Source organism: Choloepus didactylus, chromosome 2, assembly GCF_015220235.1.
Source record: "Choloepus didactylus isolate mChoDid1 chromosome 2, mChoDid1.pri, whole genome shotgun sequence".
NCBI classification, from domain to species: domain Eukaryota; kingdom Metazoa; phylum Chordata; class Mammalia; order Pilosa; family Megalonychidae; genus Choloepus; species Choloepus didactylus.
The window spans coordinates 85,558,535-85,578,377 of NC_051308.1; the positions used below are offsets into that span (position 1 = coordinate 85,558,535).

Below are 19,843 nucleotides of genomic sequence, written 5' to 3' on the forward strand. Positions count from 1 at the left end.
GAAGGAGGTGAGAAAATGAGCCATGCAGATAGCTGAGGGAAGAAGGTTCCAGGCAGAGAGGAAAGCCAAGGTTAAGGTTTTAAGACAGGAGTATGTTCGACATGCTCATGGATAATGAAGAAGCCAACATGGCTGGAATATAGTGAGTTGGGGGGAGTTTTTTGGCCTTTGAAATTTGGAAGAATGGAATTTCCATTAATGGAGATGAGGATGACCTCTGGCAGATTTGGGAGGGAAGATAAGGGGTTCAGCCTGGGGAATGATGGAAAGTATTATTATATATCCAAATGGAGATGTGTAATAGGAAGATGTATATATTAGTATAGAGAAGAGGGACGTGTAGGCTTAAGATATAAAATTAGAAATCATCAGCATGAGAAAGTATTTAAAGTCATACGATTGGATAAGATCCTTAAGAAAGTAAGGGATAAAGACTGAACTCTGGGGAACTGCCACGGTAAGATTTGGGAAGAGGAAGAGAAGTCTACAAAGAAGAGTCAGAAAGAACTGCTAGAAAGCAGGAGAAAAAAACTAAGAGACCACAGTGTCATGGAAGCCAAGTGAAGAAAGTGATTCCAGGAGAAGGAATGAGTGATCAACTGCCTTAACTGCCACTAACAGATTAAGTAACATGAGAACTGAGAACTGACCACTAAATTTAGCAATGTGGAGGTCACCAGTGAGCTTAACAAGAGCAGTTTTGGCAGAGTACTTTGGTTGAGACTCTGACTGGAATAGGCTTAAGAGAGAATCAGAGGAGAAGAAATAGAGACAATGAATGCAGAAGTTTTAAGAACTTTTGTTGCAAAGAAGAACAAAGAAAGGTGTAGTAACTGGAAGCAGTAGTAAAGTCAAAACAGGTATATTTTTTCTTTTAAGAAGGGAGAAATAATAACAAGCTGATGGAAATTATCTGATAGAGAGCAAAAACCAGAAGATGCAAACATTGCTAATGAAATGTCCTAAAATTGAAGGATTCCTAGTGACATATCTTTGGGATAGGCAAGAAGTGATGGAATAGGCACAAATGGAGGGTCTGCTCTTAGGAGAATGGACAGTTCAACTATACTTAATGGAGGGAAATCAGAATATAAAGAAACAGCTGCTAGTGTATGTATAGATACAATAATTGGAGTTTGCAGAAGCATTCTTCTGAATGCTTCAATTTTTTCAGTGAAATAAGAGGCAAAGTAATCAACTCTAAGTGAAAATAATAGAGAAACAAGAAAACATACGCAAAAAATGTATAGTAAGTGTGCCTAGTGTGATCAGTACATTTGTCTTGTTTTACAGCATACTTTCAATGAACTTGTACAAGTTTTGTAATTCTATTCCTTTTTCCATGTTATGATTATTTTGGGTATATTTACTGAACTGTAATTTCAAATCTGTTAAATCTAATATGAAATGTTGATGTCTTTTAAAACTTCCGTTTTTCTGAACAAACCAGTTTATTATATTTTATTGTCCATGATGAAGTGGGGGAAAAAGTAGTCCTCCACCACAGACAGGTTGAGAAGCTTAGTCTAGGAGAGCGGAGCAGTAAATGCACTAGGGAAATAAGGAAAATGTTTTGTGATTGCCGAACAGCATTAAGAACTCATGTGAGGTATGCAATAATGAGTTTAAAGTAAGCTCGTCATCAGGGTGATGTGATTTTCTTCAGACAGGATACAGGGCAGAGTAGATGGGGAGAGGGATTTAACTGGGCTCTTGCTTTGCCAAGTCAGTAGATGAAGCAAGAGAAGGGCAAGGAAGTTGGAGGATGCAAAGGAGTAAACAGAATGATTGACCATAGAATTCAGGGACGGTAAAGAGGAAAAAGAGGACATGAGAGGTATAAAGGGTAGAAAGGGTGATAAGTTTAATGAACTGAAGGCCCCTGAAGGATTGAAGGATTATTGGAATAAGGAATGTGCTAGAAGGATAGGAGGTGATGGTTGGAGAGCGGGATGGGATACACACAACAGAAAATATGAAGGAATTATAGTGACAAGGTTAGGTAGAGGAAAAGATCCTTGGAAGAGGAGTTCAAAGAACTGAGAGCAAGTGTTTTGAAAGAATCATCTCTGTGTAGATTGAAATCATCAAAAAGCCTGAAATAATGATAATGGGCCACAAGCTAATATCTACAAAAAATGAGGAGTGAGCTGGAGTTGAAAGATGACTAAAACATGAGAGTTCAAGATTAGGGCTTTTCAGGGAAGATGAAGATTAGACAGGAAGCCATGAAGGGAAAAGTTATCTACTTCAGGCAACATAGTATGAGGGCTGTGGAAGAAAAACAGCCATCACTTGAGAGGACTTCATGGGAGACAACATCCTCAGGGAAGAACAAGGTCTCCAGTAGACCAAGAAGTTACCAGACTCCTTCAGAGAAGAGGTGGAAGAAATAGCTGGTTTTGCTGATGATGAACCACGAGGTGCAGAAGCACAGGAAGGTTTCAAAAGGTGAAGAAGGACAAATGAAGATAGGGACAGAAAAGGGGACATACAGAGCCATATGGAGATTAGAATGTGGGAGGTGAGAGTTTGCCAGGTATTTAGGGCTACTCATGATGACTGACATACAAAGGGATAAAGCACCAAATGCATTGTTTCAGAAAATTATTTATCATGGAGAGCTGTTTTAAGAAACAAAAGAGGGCCTGGGCCTGGACTACTCAATTAATCAGATATTTAATCAACTGTTAATGGTCCTGACCGTATGCTTCTTGTCCTTCTGCTATCTTTAGGCTATTTCATTTCATAGAGTATTAAACTAAATAAAATGTAGATAAGGAAACCAAAGGCTGCCATTCTTATCCAGCAATCATCCAGCAATGGCAAAGAATGATCTTCATCCACCCAATTACTACAAAATAAGAGTTTGATCCCTTAGCTCTCAGTGTCACAGCAGAAGCTATTTATGAAGAAACTGATTTTCATCACCACAAAGGAACTCAAAATCATATTGATACTGAGTCAAAAATGGATGACCAGGAGGGAGATCTAAGATGGTGGCATAGAGAGGAGTGGAAGCCAAGTGAACAACTAAAAAAAAACCAAAACAACTAGTAAATTAGCCAGAATAACTGCAGGGGGACAAACGTGACCATCCACTCATCATACATCAACCTGAATTGGGAGGAATGCCTGAGATTACAGCATAAAATCTGTAAGTAAAAACTGTGGATCCAGACCTCAGGAAGATGGTGTAGGAGAGACAGGGCAAAAAAAACACCTCCATGAAAAATACTAGATAAAAGCCAGAGGGTCAGTCAGAACACCGGTTCCAGTGATGCACCAGCTGGACAGGGTCTGCTGGATCCACAGGGACCGAGCACTTGGTGAGGCCAGGAGTCTGCACTCTGGGGCAAGCGAGTGGGCCTGCTGAATGTCCGGCAGCCATGCTGTGGTGTGGGGAAGCCGTGGGTTGGAGTCGGGCTAGTTCTTTTGAAAAGCCCAAAAGTGGCTGCGGATACAGCGGCAGGGACCACACAGGGAAGCATGGCAGGAACGGTGTCTCCACAACCTCTGGGCACGCCTCAGTATCTGGCGTGGACAATACTCTTTAGTGCACCTGCTGCTAATTGTTTCGGAGCGAGGCAGGCAGGGGTTAGCCAAAAGGGGAGAGAAACCACGCCCCATGCAGCCATCTTCCCAGCAGGCTGGGAACGCTCCTTCCCAGTGCCGGCGCCACAGCTCAGAGCTGCGCCAGGAAACCAGTGCGACAGGAAGTGTTTCCAGCAATGCATGCACACGCTACAGTGTCTGGAGTGGGCAGTGGCCTTTCGCACACCCACAGCTGGCTGTCCCAGAGCTGGAGCAGTGGAGCGGTGCAAAAGGGGGGACATTGGCATGCCCAATTCAGCCATCCTTTCAGCAGGCTGGGAACGCCCCTACATGGCAGGGAGGCCCAGAACTTCCCTTGAGGGATGGCGTGCACTTGTGATGTAGCACAGCCTTCCCTCAGCAGAGGCCCTAGAAGAGCATGGCTTGGAAGAGGGACCATAAGCCAATACCAAGGACTTGCGGGTCAGCGGCAGAGACAATCTGTGGTGAGACCGAACTGAAGGTTTAGACTCTTGGAACAGCCTTAAATCTCCAAGAACACTGGGAGGTTTGATTGTTAAGCCGCCCTCGCTCCCTAACCGCTCAGGCACACACACACCCAACATTCAGGGTGGACAGCACCAACTACACATGCAAAACTGGTGCACCAATTGGACCCCACAAGAATCAGACCCCCACACACCACAAACACAGAGTTGGGGAGAACTGGCTTGAGGGGAACAGGTGGCTCGCAAATGCCACCTAATGGTTAGTTAAAGTGTACGCCACCAAGCTGTAGATCTGACAAATCAGAGAGAAGTCTCTGAATTAGCATACATATCCTAAAAGAAACCTATCAAGTTAAGCAAATGACAAGAGGCCAAAAACAACAGAAAATTTTAAAGCATATGATAAAAACCTGACAATATGGATAACCCAGACCGAAAAACCCAAATCAAAAGATCAGAGACACAGTACTTGAAGCAATTAATCAAAGAACTAAAGACAAACAACGAGACCATGGCACAGGATATAAAGGACATGAAGAAGAGCCTAGAAGAGCATAAAGAAGAAATTGCAACAGTAAATAAAAAAAATAAATGCTCTTATAGAAATAAAAGAAACTGTCGACTAAATTAAAAAGATTCTGGATACAAGACTAGAGGAAGCTGAACAACGAAATCAGCGACCTGGAGTACAACAAAACGGAAAATGAAAGAACAAAAGAAAGAATGGGGAAAAAAATTGAAAAAATCGAAATGGATCTCAGGGATATGACAGATAAAATAAAATGTCCAAATGTAAGACTCGTTGGTGTCCCAGAAGGGAAAGAAAATGGTAAAGGTCTAGAAAAAGTCTTCAAAGAAATTGTTGGGGAAAATTTCCTAAACCTTCTACACAACATAAATACACAAAGCATAAATGCCCAGCAAACTCCAAATAGAATAAATCCAAATAAACCCACTCCGAGACATATTCTGATCAGACTGTCAAATACTGAAGAGAAGGAGCAAGTTCTGAAAGCAGCAAGAGAAAAGCAATTCACCACATACAAAGGAAACAACATAAGACTAAGTAGTGACTACTCGGCAGCCACCATGGAGGTGAGACGGCAGTAGCATGACATATTTAAAATTCTCAGAGAAAAAAATTTCCAACCAAGAATTCTTTATCCAGCTAAGCTCTCCTTCATATTTGAGGAAGAGCTTAAATTTTTCACATACAAACAAATGCTGAGAGATTTTTTTAATAAAAGACCTGCCCTACTTCAGATATTAAAGGGAGCCCTACCGACAGAGAAACAAAGAAAGGAGAGAGAGAGATGGAAAAACGTTCCTTAATATTAGATGAAGATGCATTTTTTAAGCCATATAGTGACCACTGAATAAAAGTTTGGCTTTATTATCATCATAGTCATCATAAGACACAACCCTATATTAAATTATTTTTAATTCCATATTTCAGAGAGGAATAAACAGACATTGCAGAATGGAGACATTATGAAGGAGAAAACATACTTGGTATCATATCCTATTCCATGCTACCATTTCTTTCCCTCTATTTCAAATGGCTAACTCAGGTTTATGGTATGGCATTCTTTCTGAAACACTGGAAGTCAGAAGATGAAGGTACTTGCCTCCCTTTTCTGACTTGCTGATTATAAATGTGGTCATCTCACATAACTTGCAAGATGACTCTTAGTTTCCTAATTAATAAAACAGGAATTAGACTAAGAATAATTAAAAACTATTAAATTTAAGTCTGAAAACATAGAGTTCTTTTGAAAATCCAAAGGAATACTCTTACACTTTTTGAGAGTTTTGAAAAATGTGTATTCTCAATTATGTTTTATTGGTTGGTATAGATTAGATGACATTGTCTGGAGATAGGCATGGGATATATAGAGCAAAGGCCTATAGAGAGCAGTGTTGGTGAAAATATCTATTTATACATGGAGAGACTTCTGTTATTGTAGTCAATGAACCACTAAATTTAAGTGGCAATTATTAACTTCTATTTCATACACTGAAACAAAAGAACATTAATTGAGGACCCAAGATTTGCTATATATTGCATAGGTAATGGAAAATACTGAACCATTTTAGCTTCTGAGTTCAGATAGAGGGTTTGGCAAAAAAAAAAAAAAAAAAAAAAAAAAAAAAAAAAAAAAAAATCTATTTACTCTCTGATCCCTAAGCTTATATAGTTTACAGTGAGAATTCCTATAAACAAAACAAAATTATCTCAATGCATTTAGTTCCTCGGTTCAGATAAAAATAATTTGAATAGCAAGGGTTATGTGTAGGCATGTTTGTAAAAACACAAAAGAGAAAGAAGAGGAAGTATTGATCTGTATTCAGATTTATTCTGCAACCTATGTATGGTGAGAATACTGCAACAATATCCTCATCTGTAAAATTTATAACACGGCCACTACTTTGTGATATCAAATAAGATGACTATAAATATCTGAAAATTAAATACTATTCTGAAACTTAAAAAAAAATAATAGAGGGCATACAGGAAAAAAATATACTTATTGCAAACTAATTACAATTGGTAATATTTTAACGTTCTTTCAACAACAGTAACAAATGTACTATACCAATACTATGAGTCAACAATGGGGGGGAGGAGGGTATGGGGTATGGGAGTATTTGAGTTTCCTTTTTTTTGTCTGTATTTCTTTTCTGAAGTAATGAAAATGTTCTAAAAACTGAAAAAAAAAAAAAAAATTAATTGTGGTGGTGGATGCACAGCTGTATGATGGCACCGGGGGGCAACTGATTGTTTGATTGTACACTTTGGATCTTTGGATAATTGTATGATATGTGAACAATCTCAATAAATTAAAAAAATAAATAAATAGTTGCCAACACAAAAAAACAAAACAAAACAAAAAAAATGAATGACCAGCTCACTAGCTGTAAGAGTGACAACTCTCAAAAGGCTAGACCTCTGAGGCATGGAAAACAAGAGCTACAACACATCAAAGACATGGTGAATACTGGAATGTTACTCCCCAGCAAGCAATAGTTTAAAGAGAAGAGTAACAGTTCCAAGGGAGCATATACAGTTCCTGACAACAGCTCAAGATATGTGTCAAAGGACCTGGTTTGTAACACATGGTTGCTGAAAACTTCAGCAGAAGAAAATCCATCATACTTAGGCCTCCAGTTTAATTACAATGCCATATGTTTCATGGCCCTCCTATATTTAGGAAAGAAAGTCACACAGCTGTGATAAGAGTAGATGAAGATTATTTCTTTACAAAATAATTCCGAATAGATATAAACATGAAATGTGAGAAACCAAAGGTATTATTCAGGAAGAATACTGAGTGCCTTCATTTAACTAAAGTTGAACGTACAAGTCAATTTGCACTTATTTATGAATAATCTTGTTTAGAATTATGAATTGTAAAAGCCTTGATGATTGTAATTTAATTATATTTTAAGTGTCCCAAACAGATCCCTGGGTTGTGCATCGAATTGCCTTTAAATATGATTCATTATAATACACTAAATGTTCTTTTTATCTTTTTACTATAATTTAACATTTCCACTTGGAACAAAGACTTTACTGGAAAATATTCAGACTAAATGGTGGACTGGTTTACATAAATTACAATGACAAATAAATTACCATTAAAATAATTTTTTTTAAATGTAAGAAAGGGCAAAAAGATGGCAAATAATCTGCTTGTATCACTCCTGATTACTATCTCTGATAAAAAACTGGTGACAGTGTATGCTGCTTAAAACGAGCATTGTGAATTACCTGTTTATTCAAACTGGATAATAGAAATGTTCTATACTAATATTCATTCTATTAATTTTATTACATATCTACCTAATGTAAACACATTGGCAGGCACTAGATTGTTCTAGAAAAGTCTAATTATTAAATTTTTGTAATACAATAAAATTTATTAATATTAAAATACTTGAACAGGGTCATGGGTAGGGAGATGGTAACAAAAGTAAGGGACATTTTTTAATGGCTGGAAAAGAAGAATAAGCAAGTTTTTCATGGAGGGCACATTAGCTGGGCCCTTGCAAGTAAGCACTGTCTATTAAAATAAGAGAAGAAACTGAAATTGCTTTATTATTATAGCCTTGTCTTTACCATACTAAAATGTGCTGAGTAAGAGAAGGGAGGAAAAGAGAAGAGATGGGGTAAGGGGGGGTTGGAAAGAAAAGGGAGAGGGAGTGGGAAAGGAGAAGGGACAGAGCAAAGATATATGGGAGATGATAGGAGAACTAAGAAGTGTGTGTCCTATTCATTGATTCCTCTGAATGTTTCTGCTTGACCTTACTTTTCAGGAAGGATGACTTACTGAATGAATATTCTACCTACATCTTTCAAGTTATTTATATACTTTTGGCAACTAATCTTTCTTCCTCATTGACTCATATTTTTAATTCTCCTTCCCTCTCACTATCTCTCTTCTTTGTCAAGATCATTTTAACTTATTTTTTTTAAATGTGGAGGAGACTGGGAGTGGGATGGTTTTCTGGCTCCATCAAACCAAAATGATATCAACTCTCTGATTAATCACCAAAAAGCAATTGAATTCTTTGGATATGGAAGGATTTGTACAATGTAACAGCTTGAGGAGTAAAGTAGTATATATGATAAGTTCAAGAAGTTTTTAATGTAGAACAACAGAAAGTGTACATTGTACTAGTTGTCTGTGTTGGGTACATTCTGTATGCCTCTCCAGGTCCATTCTATGCCCCTTCTCTCCCTTGCTATGTGCTGTAAGAAGTGAACCTCTATGGAACCCAGCAAGAGCAATCTTTTCTTCTGGCTTCATGTTAGGATTGACCGCTAGGTGACAGCGGCAGGAAATCAGAAGGCAGGAGAAAAGAGCAGGGATGTTTGATTTTCCTTTCTTCCTTCCTGCTGAGCCATTTTGTTTTAGGGAAGGCTGTTCTTTTATGTACAGCCACAGCAACTGTCATGCAATCCTTTCATGCAACTACAGCTCTCTCTAAGTTCCAGAAACACTGCTTCCTTTGCTGTTGCTAGAGTGATGACTTGCTTCTTGCTGTTGCTAGTTCATGGTGCTCATCACCCGTTGGTGGGTCCCTTATTCTGTCCACACCTCTGTTATCAGTCCCTTCATTAAACCCTCTTTTTATTAATCCACTGAGTATGCCATTTGTTACTGGCTGGGAAGCTGACTGATAAAATTTCCAGTATCCCCTCTAAGCCATTTTTAGGCCAAGGCCTGCATAATCTAATCCCGTCTCCTTCCAGATTTCTCAATTAACTCAACATCTCTTTCATAGTACCTTAGTGGAAATCCAGCCCTACCTTGTTGAACTTGCTCCTCCAAGGCAATAGCATATCATACGACATGAGAAGCCCTTTAGGCATACCTGGAGTTTATCATTCATAAAGCCACCATTTTCATAAATATGACTTATTAAAATGCGAATAAAAACTAGATTATTTCAGGAATTCAATCAAAAAAGGAAAGTAGCTTTCCTCAGTAATATCCATCTCACCTCCTTCTCTTTGTTGAGCAACACTAATTGGCTATCCGTGAGGATGCAATACTTCCGCTCCCATGTTGTCGTCTCAGTGTACGGTGACTGACCACAAGACAGACGGTGGGTAGGTGGCCCTTTGACATCTGTGTGACAAAGAAGAAAAACAAAAGTAACAAATCACTTGTCAGGTCTATCAAACCAGTATATCAAATGTAGGATTCTTCAAAAACAAATTAAAGAAGTGAGTATAAACAGTTTACAACAGTAAACTGAAAACTTATCCTTTTAAAAAAAATAAAAACTGTTATGTACAGAATAAGGAAAATTTGGCCCTACGGCCTAAAGAGAAATACTCTAGGAAGAACTGTTAGCACAAACTTGACACAGTAATCACCAGTATACATGCATTAAACTAATGGAAGGTTGCTTCAGATCTAAACTAGTATCATTCAAAATAAAGAGGTGGGGGTAAATCAGAGACAAGAACAAAAGATAAAGCCTCAGGTCTTCGGGAGGAAGATGATGTTCCATCTGTACTTTAAAAATGGCTTTATTTTTAGTCACTCATGTGGTAGTAATGCTTAAACTGTAGCATAATACCACTAGAGGCCAGTAAGATCTTAAAAACAGAAAAACAACTTCCCACAAGATCTAAACGTATTATCGACATGTCTATTAGAGGTGGAGGTATGGAATAGCAAAGCAAAAGGTCTCATTTCTTTGCAAATGTCTTATTTCCTTATAAAATATGAAGTGGCCACTGTCACCTTTGTTACTTTAACACTTTTTATATGAACCGTTCACTCAATATTTGGACTGTTCTGAAACTTAGAAACATTACTTTAATCATGAGTATACACTGGATAAATTAAATAAGGATTTTGACAGTTCAATGTATATTAAAAGTTATTTAACCACAAAGGACTAATTCTTCTAAGGAATTTATGGCAGGAAATGTTTAAAATGCATTATTTATAACTAGTGATTATGCTGGAGGAACAACTTGAACTGAAGTTAATAGCTTAGAAAACAAAAACACACAGGGAAGGAGAGTTGTAAATCATAAATAAGCACACTACATCTATTAGATGCATATTTTTCAATTGGATTTTTCATGGTTTTCTGTAGATATTTTTGTCTTTTGTCACAGATGATAATATTCCTGGTACTGATTTCAAGGAAATCCCAATGATATCCTATATGTGTTATACTATAATTATCTATATATACACAGTGATAGATTTACATAGAAATTCAGCAAGTGAGTAATTAGGACAGGTAGGCATACATCTCTGTTCTTACATCCAATTACGTGTCTTAAATCTTAATTGTTTCTTCAGCTTGAATCACTTTCCTCTCTAAGTCATTTAAATTTAATGTTCTGCATCTCTGGGAGAGGTTATCAACTGCCCCCACAAATAATTCAAGATCTGAGAATCAGTACTGGTCCTAGGGCTTGGGTGGAAATGTTGATAATTATTAGAAGTTCAGTTTCTTTTTCCTTTTTTTTTTCATTCTTATTTTCCTGCTTTCAACCACCTCTGTTCTGTGCGCAGCAGGACAGTCCTACTGTTTCTACAGCTTGTCCATTCCAAACCAACTATCTTCCCCCTACTCCCAATTTTCCCCTTGTGTTTGAAGTAATTAAATGATTTTGTCAGAATCACATCTTAAATTATTTTAAAGTTTTCTTTGGACTTTAAAATTTCTTCTAATCATCAAAAAAGCTTTAAAGAAACTAACTTTTTAATCCTTTTGACTCATGCAGGATATTCTTGCGTAAACCATGTCAAAGATAATTTTTTTCATATTTTCAAAAAAACAAATGTGTTAATTTTTAATATAAGAGAAGCCTATTTTTAGAGTTGAATAACAAGACCATTTCAATGGAAAGGGATGCACCTACTTTATGTGGAAATGGAATGTTTTTGTGACCTACACAAAGCTTTCATTCAAATGACTAACATTCTTATATAAGTTAGCTATAGTGAACTACTAAACTACCCACTGGAATTTAATTTGAATAGCAATCTTACGATCTACACTAGGCTAGAAGATACTGATAGGCCCTGTCTGTAATAATTAGAATAAAGGGATTTCCGGTCACACAAGAAACTCCAAGGTGCTGCGCGAATCTCTGAACAACTAGCAAAAACTGGCAGAGCCATCTTCCTCAAAACTCTGGAAAATAGTTACAGGGTTGCAGTTATTGGGTGTGTACCTAATCAAGAAAACACAGCTTTAAAAATGGTAGGAGAAACTTGTGGTGCACTTGCTGGACTCTCCCCCAACCCCTCTCAGGCACTGTGTGGAATTGTGCTACCATTGTGGGTCCCTGGCCCTGTACCAAAGACAGCAGAGTAACACCTATATGTATACTGGTGCCAATCTATCTAGTGACAGCCTGAAAGACTGAACCAGGAAACTGGATCACCTTCCTTGAACTTGAGCTGCAGGCAGAAATAGTTTGCAGATAGCTAAAGCAGTGTAAGAAACAATTAAATAAATCGAAGTGGCCTGGGGCAAGGGATTACCTACTTTAGTCACAGAATTGAGTACCATGAGGGGGGACAGTATCTCATAGGAAGTGGAGTGGATACTTAGTCTTATAAGCAGGGGAATTCTACAACCCAGGACTAGAAGGAGGTTCAAAAATGATGGAGGGAACTCATTTCACTGTTGCCTCAGGCTAATCTTCTTGATAGGAGGCCTGAACTCTGAAGGAGGGCACCAGCCAACTCAGAGCCAATTTGCACATTGAAAGGCATTGTTTGCATTGGTATGTTTGTTCCTGTTAGCTGCTGGCACTTAAGGAAATCTCCGGCATATCACTAGCTGAATACAAACTTAAGAAATAGACAGCTCAGGGACTAAATCCCAGAGTTAACACTTTAAAATATTAAAATGTACAGTGTGCAACAAAAGATTACAAGTCAAATAAAGAAACAGGAAATGATGGCCCATCCAAAGGAACAAGATAAAAATCCAAAAACAATCAATGGAGAAGACCAGACTTTGGATATACCAGACTAAGACTTTTAAGAAATGATCCACAATATTCACAAGGGGATAAAAGGAAAACTCTGAGAAAGAAAGAAATTAGGAAACTGGTGGATAATCAATATGAGAATCTCAATAAATAGGTAGAAATTTTTAACAAGGTACCAAACAAATGCTGGAGTTAAAGACCACAATATCTGAAATGAAAAATTCCCTAGAGGGTTTCAATGGCAGATTGAAGGGCAGAAGAAATAATCAATGATCTCAAAGACAAGACAACTGAAAAGGATTCAGACTGAACAGCAGAAAGAAAAAAATGAAAAAAGTCAACAGAGCCTATGAGACCTGTGGGACAAAATCAAGGGTACTAACAAACACATTATGAGAGTGCCAGGAGAAAGAAGACAGAAAGGGGCAGAAGGAATACTAAAAGAAGTGATGGCACAAAACTTCCCAAATTTAACAAAAGACATGGATATACACATTTGAGAAGCATAACAAACCCATGCCCAGACACATTTTAGTCAAACTGACCAATGTCAAGGACAAGGAGAGAGTTCTGAAAGCTGCAAGGGAAAAGTAACATGTTATGTATGGATAAGGGAGCGCCAATAAGATTAAATACTTGTTCATTAATGGGATTATAAGTATCAGAGCTGCACTGAAGGGAGAACATGATTGAAAGGGGTTGTTAAAGGCATGTATTCCACAGATTAGCACTACAAATATAAATAACTGCTTGCATGATATATTTCTAAGGTATGACACTGGTACAAAGAGTTAACAACAGAGTAGTATATGGGAAAAACTACCCATTGGATACAAGGGACTATAATTAATAGGAATACTTTACTAGTACCACACAAATACTAGGGATAAATAGTTAAGGACTGATAAGAGCTGTGGGGTGTTTTGGGTCATGAGAATTGTTTAAAATGGAGAGTGATGATGATTGTACAACTAAGTGAAGATAATGTGAGACACTGATTGTTCATCTTGGACAGAACATATGCTATGTGAAGTTAGGAACCCCCTACTTAATAAGTCAAGCCCTCAATCTTGAGGCTTGCTCTTGTGAAACTTATGGCTATATAGAGGAGGCTAAGCCCACCTATAGTTATGCCTAGTAGTCACCCCCAGAGAACCTCTTTTGTTGCCCACATGGGGACTTTCTCTCTCTAAGCCCAACTTTGCAAACAAATTCATCACCTTTCCCCTGATATGGGACAGGACTCCCAGGTGAGTGAGTCTCCCTGGCGATGTGGGAAACAGATCCCAGGAATAAGCCTGATCCTGGCATTGAGGGGTTGAGAATGCCTTTTTGACCAAAAGGAGGAAAAGAAAGGCAATATAAGGTTTCAGTGGCTAAGAGATTTCAGATAGAGTTGAGAGGCTGTCCTGGAGGTTACACCTATGCAAACTTCAGCTAGATATGTCAAACAGCCACAGTATGACAAGCCCAAATGAACAGTATTCCCGAAAACCCTAAGAATACCCTGGTCCCTATCTGAGATGCTATAAAAGTTTCATTCACTAAGTTTATTTTTCAGAAATGTAAATCCTCCAGCATGTTCCTAAGCCAGATAAGTCCCAAAACCCAGAGGCAACAGCCTCTTCAAGAACATCAACCAGATGCATCCCCCTTTCCCATAATGTTGATACCCGTTTTCAACATGAACAAATGAGGGTGGTCACTGCCTAGATGTCCCTGAAGATCAGGATTACAAATACTGAATCTTTATATAATGTTTTTTATTAGTTGGCTAGAGTATTAGAACAGCTAGAAGGACTGAAATGGTGGGACTGTAACCCATAACATTCTTTGAAATTTGCTCTATAGCTATTTGTTAAATTGTACTATGAAAGTTATCACTTTTCTATATGTATGTTATATTTCACAATAAGGAAATAACTGAAACGATGGTACTGTAACCCATAACATTTTTTGAAATTTCCTACATAACTACTTAGATCATACTTTGAAAATTATCACCTTTCTGTGTCCATGTTATATTTCACAAAAAGGAAATAACTGAAATGGTGGAACTGTAACCCATAACATTCTTTGGAATTTGTTCTCTAACTACTCATTAAATCACACTTTGAAAGTTATCACTTTATGTATATATGTTATATTCCACAACAAAAAAATAACAAAAGATTAAATACTAATTTCTCATCAGAAACCATGAAAACATGAAGGAAGGCAATGGGATGTAGCGTTTAGAGTGCTAAAAGAAAACAACTTCAAACCAACATTTTTATATCCAGTGAGAATGTCTTTCAAAAATGAGGGAGAAAAGATTGTGATAGTGTATACTTTGCACTGGATAAATAAAGGCTTCTATGGGAAAAGAAAAAAAAAGAGTGAGAGATTAAGACATTCCTGATAAACAAAACCTGAGGGAGTCTGTCACCACTAGACCTGTACTACATTACAAGCAATGCTAAGGAGAGTTCTTCAGAGTGAAAGGAAAGGATACCAGAGAGTGGATCAAAAAGGCATAAAGAAATCCAGTGAAGGTAATCATATGGATAATTATAAACACCAGTAAACTGTACCGTGTTTTTTGGAATGCAACTTTACTTTATACTTCTTACAGGTACTAAAATGCAAATGCATGAAACAGAATGATGAATCTATGGTTGGGGCCTACAATGCATAAATATACAATTTGCAACAAGTACAACAAACAAGTAAGAGGACAGCGGGATGAAGGAACGGTGTATGTGTATGCTGTTGAAATTAAATTGGTATCAAAACAAACATGATTACTACAGATTTAGGGCTTTATATTTAAGCCCCTTGGTAACCATGAAGAAAATAACTGAAAAACACATACAGAAGGTGTGTTAGGATTCTCCAAGGAAAAAGAACGAATAGGATATACATATACACACACACACACACATACACACACACTCTCTCAAACATATACATGTATATATACTATGTGAATATGATAAGATTTATTATAGAAATTGACTCATGAGACCGTGGGTGGGCAAGTCTGAATTCCATCAGGCAGGCTGCAAGCTGGGAACTCTGATAAAGGTTTTCCATGAATTCCCCAGGTGAACCTGGTGGGTTAAAGTAGACATGGAATTTCTTCCTTCTCTGCTGAAATCATAAGTTCTTCCAGTCAGAGCCTTCAACAGATTGGTGAGACTTCTCTCACTGCTGAAAGCAATCTCCATTTACATGTAACTGTAGATGTAATCAGTCACAGATGCAATCAACTTTCTAATGATTAAAATCCACAAAACACCCTCACAGTACCAATCATGCCAGTGCTTACTTCACCTAATAAATGGACACCATAAACTAGCCAAGTTGACACATGAACTTAACCATCACACAGGAAAATAAGAAAAGACCTAAAATGATACAGCACAAAAAAAATCGAATAAATATGAAAGTAGGCATTGACAGAAGAATTGAGAGACAAAGAATTACAAAGACCAAATACGAAAATGACAGAAGAAACTCCTATATTATCAATAGTTACTTTAAATGTAAATGAATTAAATGCTCCATTCAAAAGGCAGTGGTTGGCAAAATGGATAAAAAGTAATGTGCCAACTATATGCTGTCTAAAAGAAATGTTCCTTAAATTAAAAGACAAAAGTACTTTGAAAGTTAAGGGAAGGCGGGAGGTGGTGGTGGTGGAAATACCATACTTATAGGAATAAAAAGACAGTAAAGATAGGTATACTAAGATAAAATAAAATAGACTTTAATTCAAAAACTTTTACAAGGGACAAAGAAAGTCACTTTATACTGATGAAGAGGTCAATTCAACAAAAAAACATAACATTTATAAATATATATGCATCTAACATCAGAGCCCCAAATTATATAAGGAACTATATGTTCCACATTAGAGGGGAATTCAATACATTTTTGATAATGACTTGAACATCTAAACAGAAGATCAAGAAGGAAACACAAGACTTGAGAGATACTATAAATGAACTAGACCTAATACAAAGAACACTTCACCCAACAGCAGCAAACTACACATTCTTCTCCAGTGCACAAGTAATTCTCCAGGATAGATTGTATGATAGGTCTAAAAACAAAGTCTCAATAAATTCAAAAATATTGAAATCATACAATGTTTCTTATCTGACAACAACAGAATGAAGCTAAAAACCAGTAAGAGGGAGAACAGAAAAATTCACATATATGTGGAAATTAAATAACACATACTTAAACAATGAGTAAGTCAAGAAAGAAATCTTAAAGGAAATTAGGAAATATCTTGAGGTGAATGAAAATGAAAATGCAACATACCAAATCTTACAGGATGCAGCAAAGGCAGTGCTGAGAGGGAAATACATAGTTTTAACTGTTTACATTAAAAAAAGAAGATGTCAAATCACATTTAATCTCACAACCGGAGGACTGAAAACGAAGAGCAAACTAAACACAAAGCGAACAGAAGGAAGGACATACAAAAGATTAGAGTGGACATATATGGAAAGGGAACAACAACAAAAAAAACAATATAGAGAACCAACAAAACCAAAAGATGGTTCTTCAAAGAGATCAATAAAACTGACAAACTTTCAGCTAGACTGACAAAATTCTAACATGATGAGCTGTTTGTGTATAAGCTGGTCAGCCCCTGGAACTTCGGGTATCTGTGTGACACCTGAGACTCAGAGCCAGAGTTCAGCAGCTATGAATGTCAGCATTACCCCATACAGCAAATGTTAAAAGAAGCTGAAAAAGAGATCAGACTTTAATTAGAGATGTGAGAAAAATGGACTTGGTTAGGACTAAGGTAAACCAGACTAAAGGGAAATGGATGATACCAACTGTGTTCTAAAACTTCAACTTCTGTGTGAAACCAAAGGAAGAGATGTTTATTTGGTGGAATATCTATATTTTCTGTACCATGCTATATAATGTAACTTATATGGTCGGTTTACTCAAACATCATAATTACATGGAACCTTGAATAGGGGGTGAGATCTGGTTGGTTTGTACAGGTTAGCATAAAACCCTGATACATCCCAGAGTAATTTGGACAGAGAATAAAAAGTATTTGCAAAGCACCCTTGAGAGACTGAGGAGAAACTGGAAATATTAAACTTCCCCAGTTGGGGAATTCCTAATATTCTTGCAAGTACTGGGGACTACCATTGTAGAAGGCCAATCCCTCGATCTTATGAAGCTTGTTACTGCAAAGGAGAGGCTAAGCCTACTTATAATTTTGCCTAATAGTCACCCCCAGAGAACATCTTTGTTGCTCAGATGTGGCCTGTCTCTCTAAGCCAACACTGCATGTAAACTCACTGCCCTCCCCACTATGTGGGACATGACTCCCGGGGATAAGCCTGGACCTGGCATTGTGGGATTGAGAAAGTATTCTTGACCAAATGGGGGAAGAGAAATGAAACAAAATAAAGTTTCAGTGGCTGAGAGATTTCAAATGGCATCGAGAGGTCATTCTGGAGGTTATTCTTATGCATTATACAGATATCCCTTTTTAGTTTTTAGTGTATTAGAATAGCTAGAAGGAAATACCTGAAACTGTTGAACTGCAATCCAGTATCCTCAATTCTTGAACACAATCATATAACTGATAGCTTATATGGGATGACTGTGTGATTGTGAAAACCTTGTGGCCCATACTCTCTTTATCCGGTATATGGACAGAAGAGCAGAAAAAAGGGGGACAAAAAGTAAATGAATGGCAGGGGGAACTATAGGATGTTTTGGGTATTCTTTTTTACTTTTATTTTTATTTTTATTTCTTGGAGTAAGGAAAATGTTCAAGAAACTGATTGTGGTGATGAATGCACAACTACACAATGATACTGTGAACTGACTGTACTCTTTGGATGATTGTATGGTATGTGAATATATCTCAATAAAATTGCATTTTAAAAAAACAGCATGGTACTGGCACAAGGGGAGATTTAGAAACCAACAAAATTGAATTGTGAGTTCAGAAATAAACCCTCTATCTATGGCACATGATTTTTTTAAATACAGTTTTATTGAGATTGTTCACATACCATACAATCACCCAAAGTGCACAATAAATTGGATGGCATATTGATTTTTGATAAGGGTGTCACCACCCCACTCCATGGGGAAAGAATAGTCTCTTCAACAAATGGTGCCAGGAAAACTGGATATCCATATTATAAAAGAATGAAGGTGGACCCCTCCTTCACATACACAAAAACTAATTCAAAATGATCAAAGACTGTAAGAACCCACACCCTAAAACTCCTAGAAGAAAACATCTTCAGGATCTTGTGTTAGGGAATGTTTTCTTAGACTTTAACACCACAAGAATGAGAAACAAAAGGAAAAAAATAGATAAATGAGATTTCATCAAGACTAAAAACTTTTGCACATCAAAGGGCTTCATTATGAAGTAAAAACACAACCTACTGAAGGGGAGAAAATATTAGGAAACCACATTTCCAATAAGGGTTTTTGGTGGCTTGGAGCTATATACATCAGAAAACCATGTTCTTAAACTGAGCCCATTCCTGTGGGTACGGATCCTTTGTACATAATATCTCTTCAAGATGTTACTTCAATTTAAGGTGTGGCTCAAATGAATCCGGCTGTCTTTAATCCAGATTACTGCAGTTCTTTATAAACAGAGTAAAAGTCAGACCGAGAGAGAAAAGCCAGAGGGAGCAGCCAGAGGCTGAATGCCAGTGGAACCCAGAAGAGAGAGGAGATGTCAGGAGAGGCCACCATGTGCACTGCCATGTGACAGAAAAGCCAAGGATCAAGGATGGCTGGCAGCCAACCCCAGAACATCACAGTTTTCTGGGAGAAAGCATCACCTTCATGACATTGATTTTAGACTTCTACCTCAGAACCACGAGCCAATAAACTCCTGTTGTTTAAGCAAACCCATTGTATGGTAGCTTTAGCAACAGGGAAACTAAAAGTTTTTGGTACGAGGAGAATGGGGTATTGCAAATACCAGAAACTACAGAAATAGCTTTGAAATTGGATAATAGATAGAGGCTGGAAAAACTGTGAGGTGCTTGATATAAAAAGCCTAGATTGCTTTGAAAAGACTGCTGATAGAAATACAGAAGCTAAAGGTACTTCTCATGAGGCCTTAGAAGGAAATGATGAATGTGTTACTGGAAACTGGAGGAAAGGTGATCTTTATTTTAAAGTGGCAGAAAACTTGGTGCAATTGAATTCTGACATTGGGTGGAAGGCAGAACTCAAAAGTGAAGAACTTGGATATTTAGCTGAGGAGACTGCAAAGATAAGTGAGGAAAGTGCAGCTTGGTTTGTCCTTGCAGCTCATAGG

At 37.5% G+C, this 19,843-nt stretch overlaps 1 protein-coding gene across 5 annotated transcripts in view; it reads right to left on the minus strand.

Annotated features, from left to right (window-relative positions):
* The window catches only part of RASAL2 (RAS protein activator like 2), a 531,908-nt gene that overhangs the window by 269,242 nt on the left and 242,823 nt on the right, over window positions 1–19,843 (minus strand). For all 5 annotated transcript variants that reach the window (XM_037825276.1, XM_037825274.1, XM_037825275.1 and 2 more), the window contains one exon: window positions 9,552–9,679. In XM_037825276.1, the coding sequence (XP_037681204.1) occupies window positions 9,552–9,679 (128 nt within the window). The remainder of the gene's footprint in view (window positions 1–9,551; window positions 9,680–19,843) is intronic.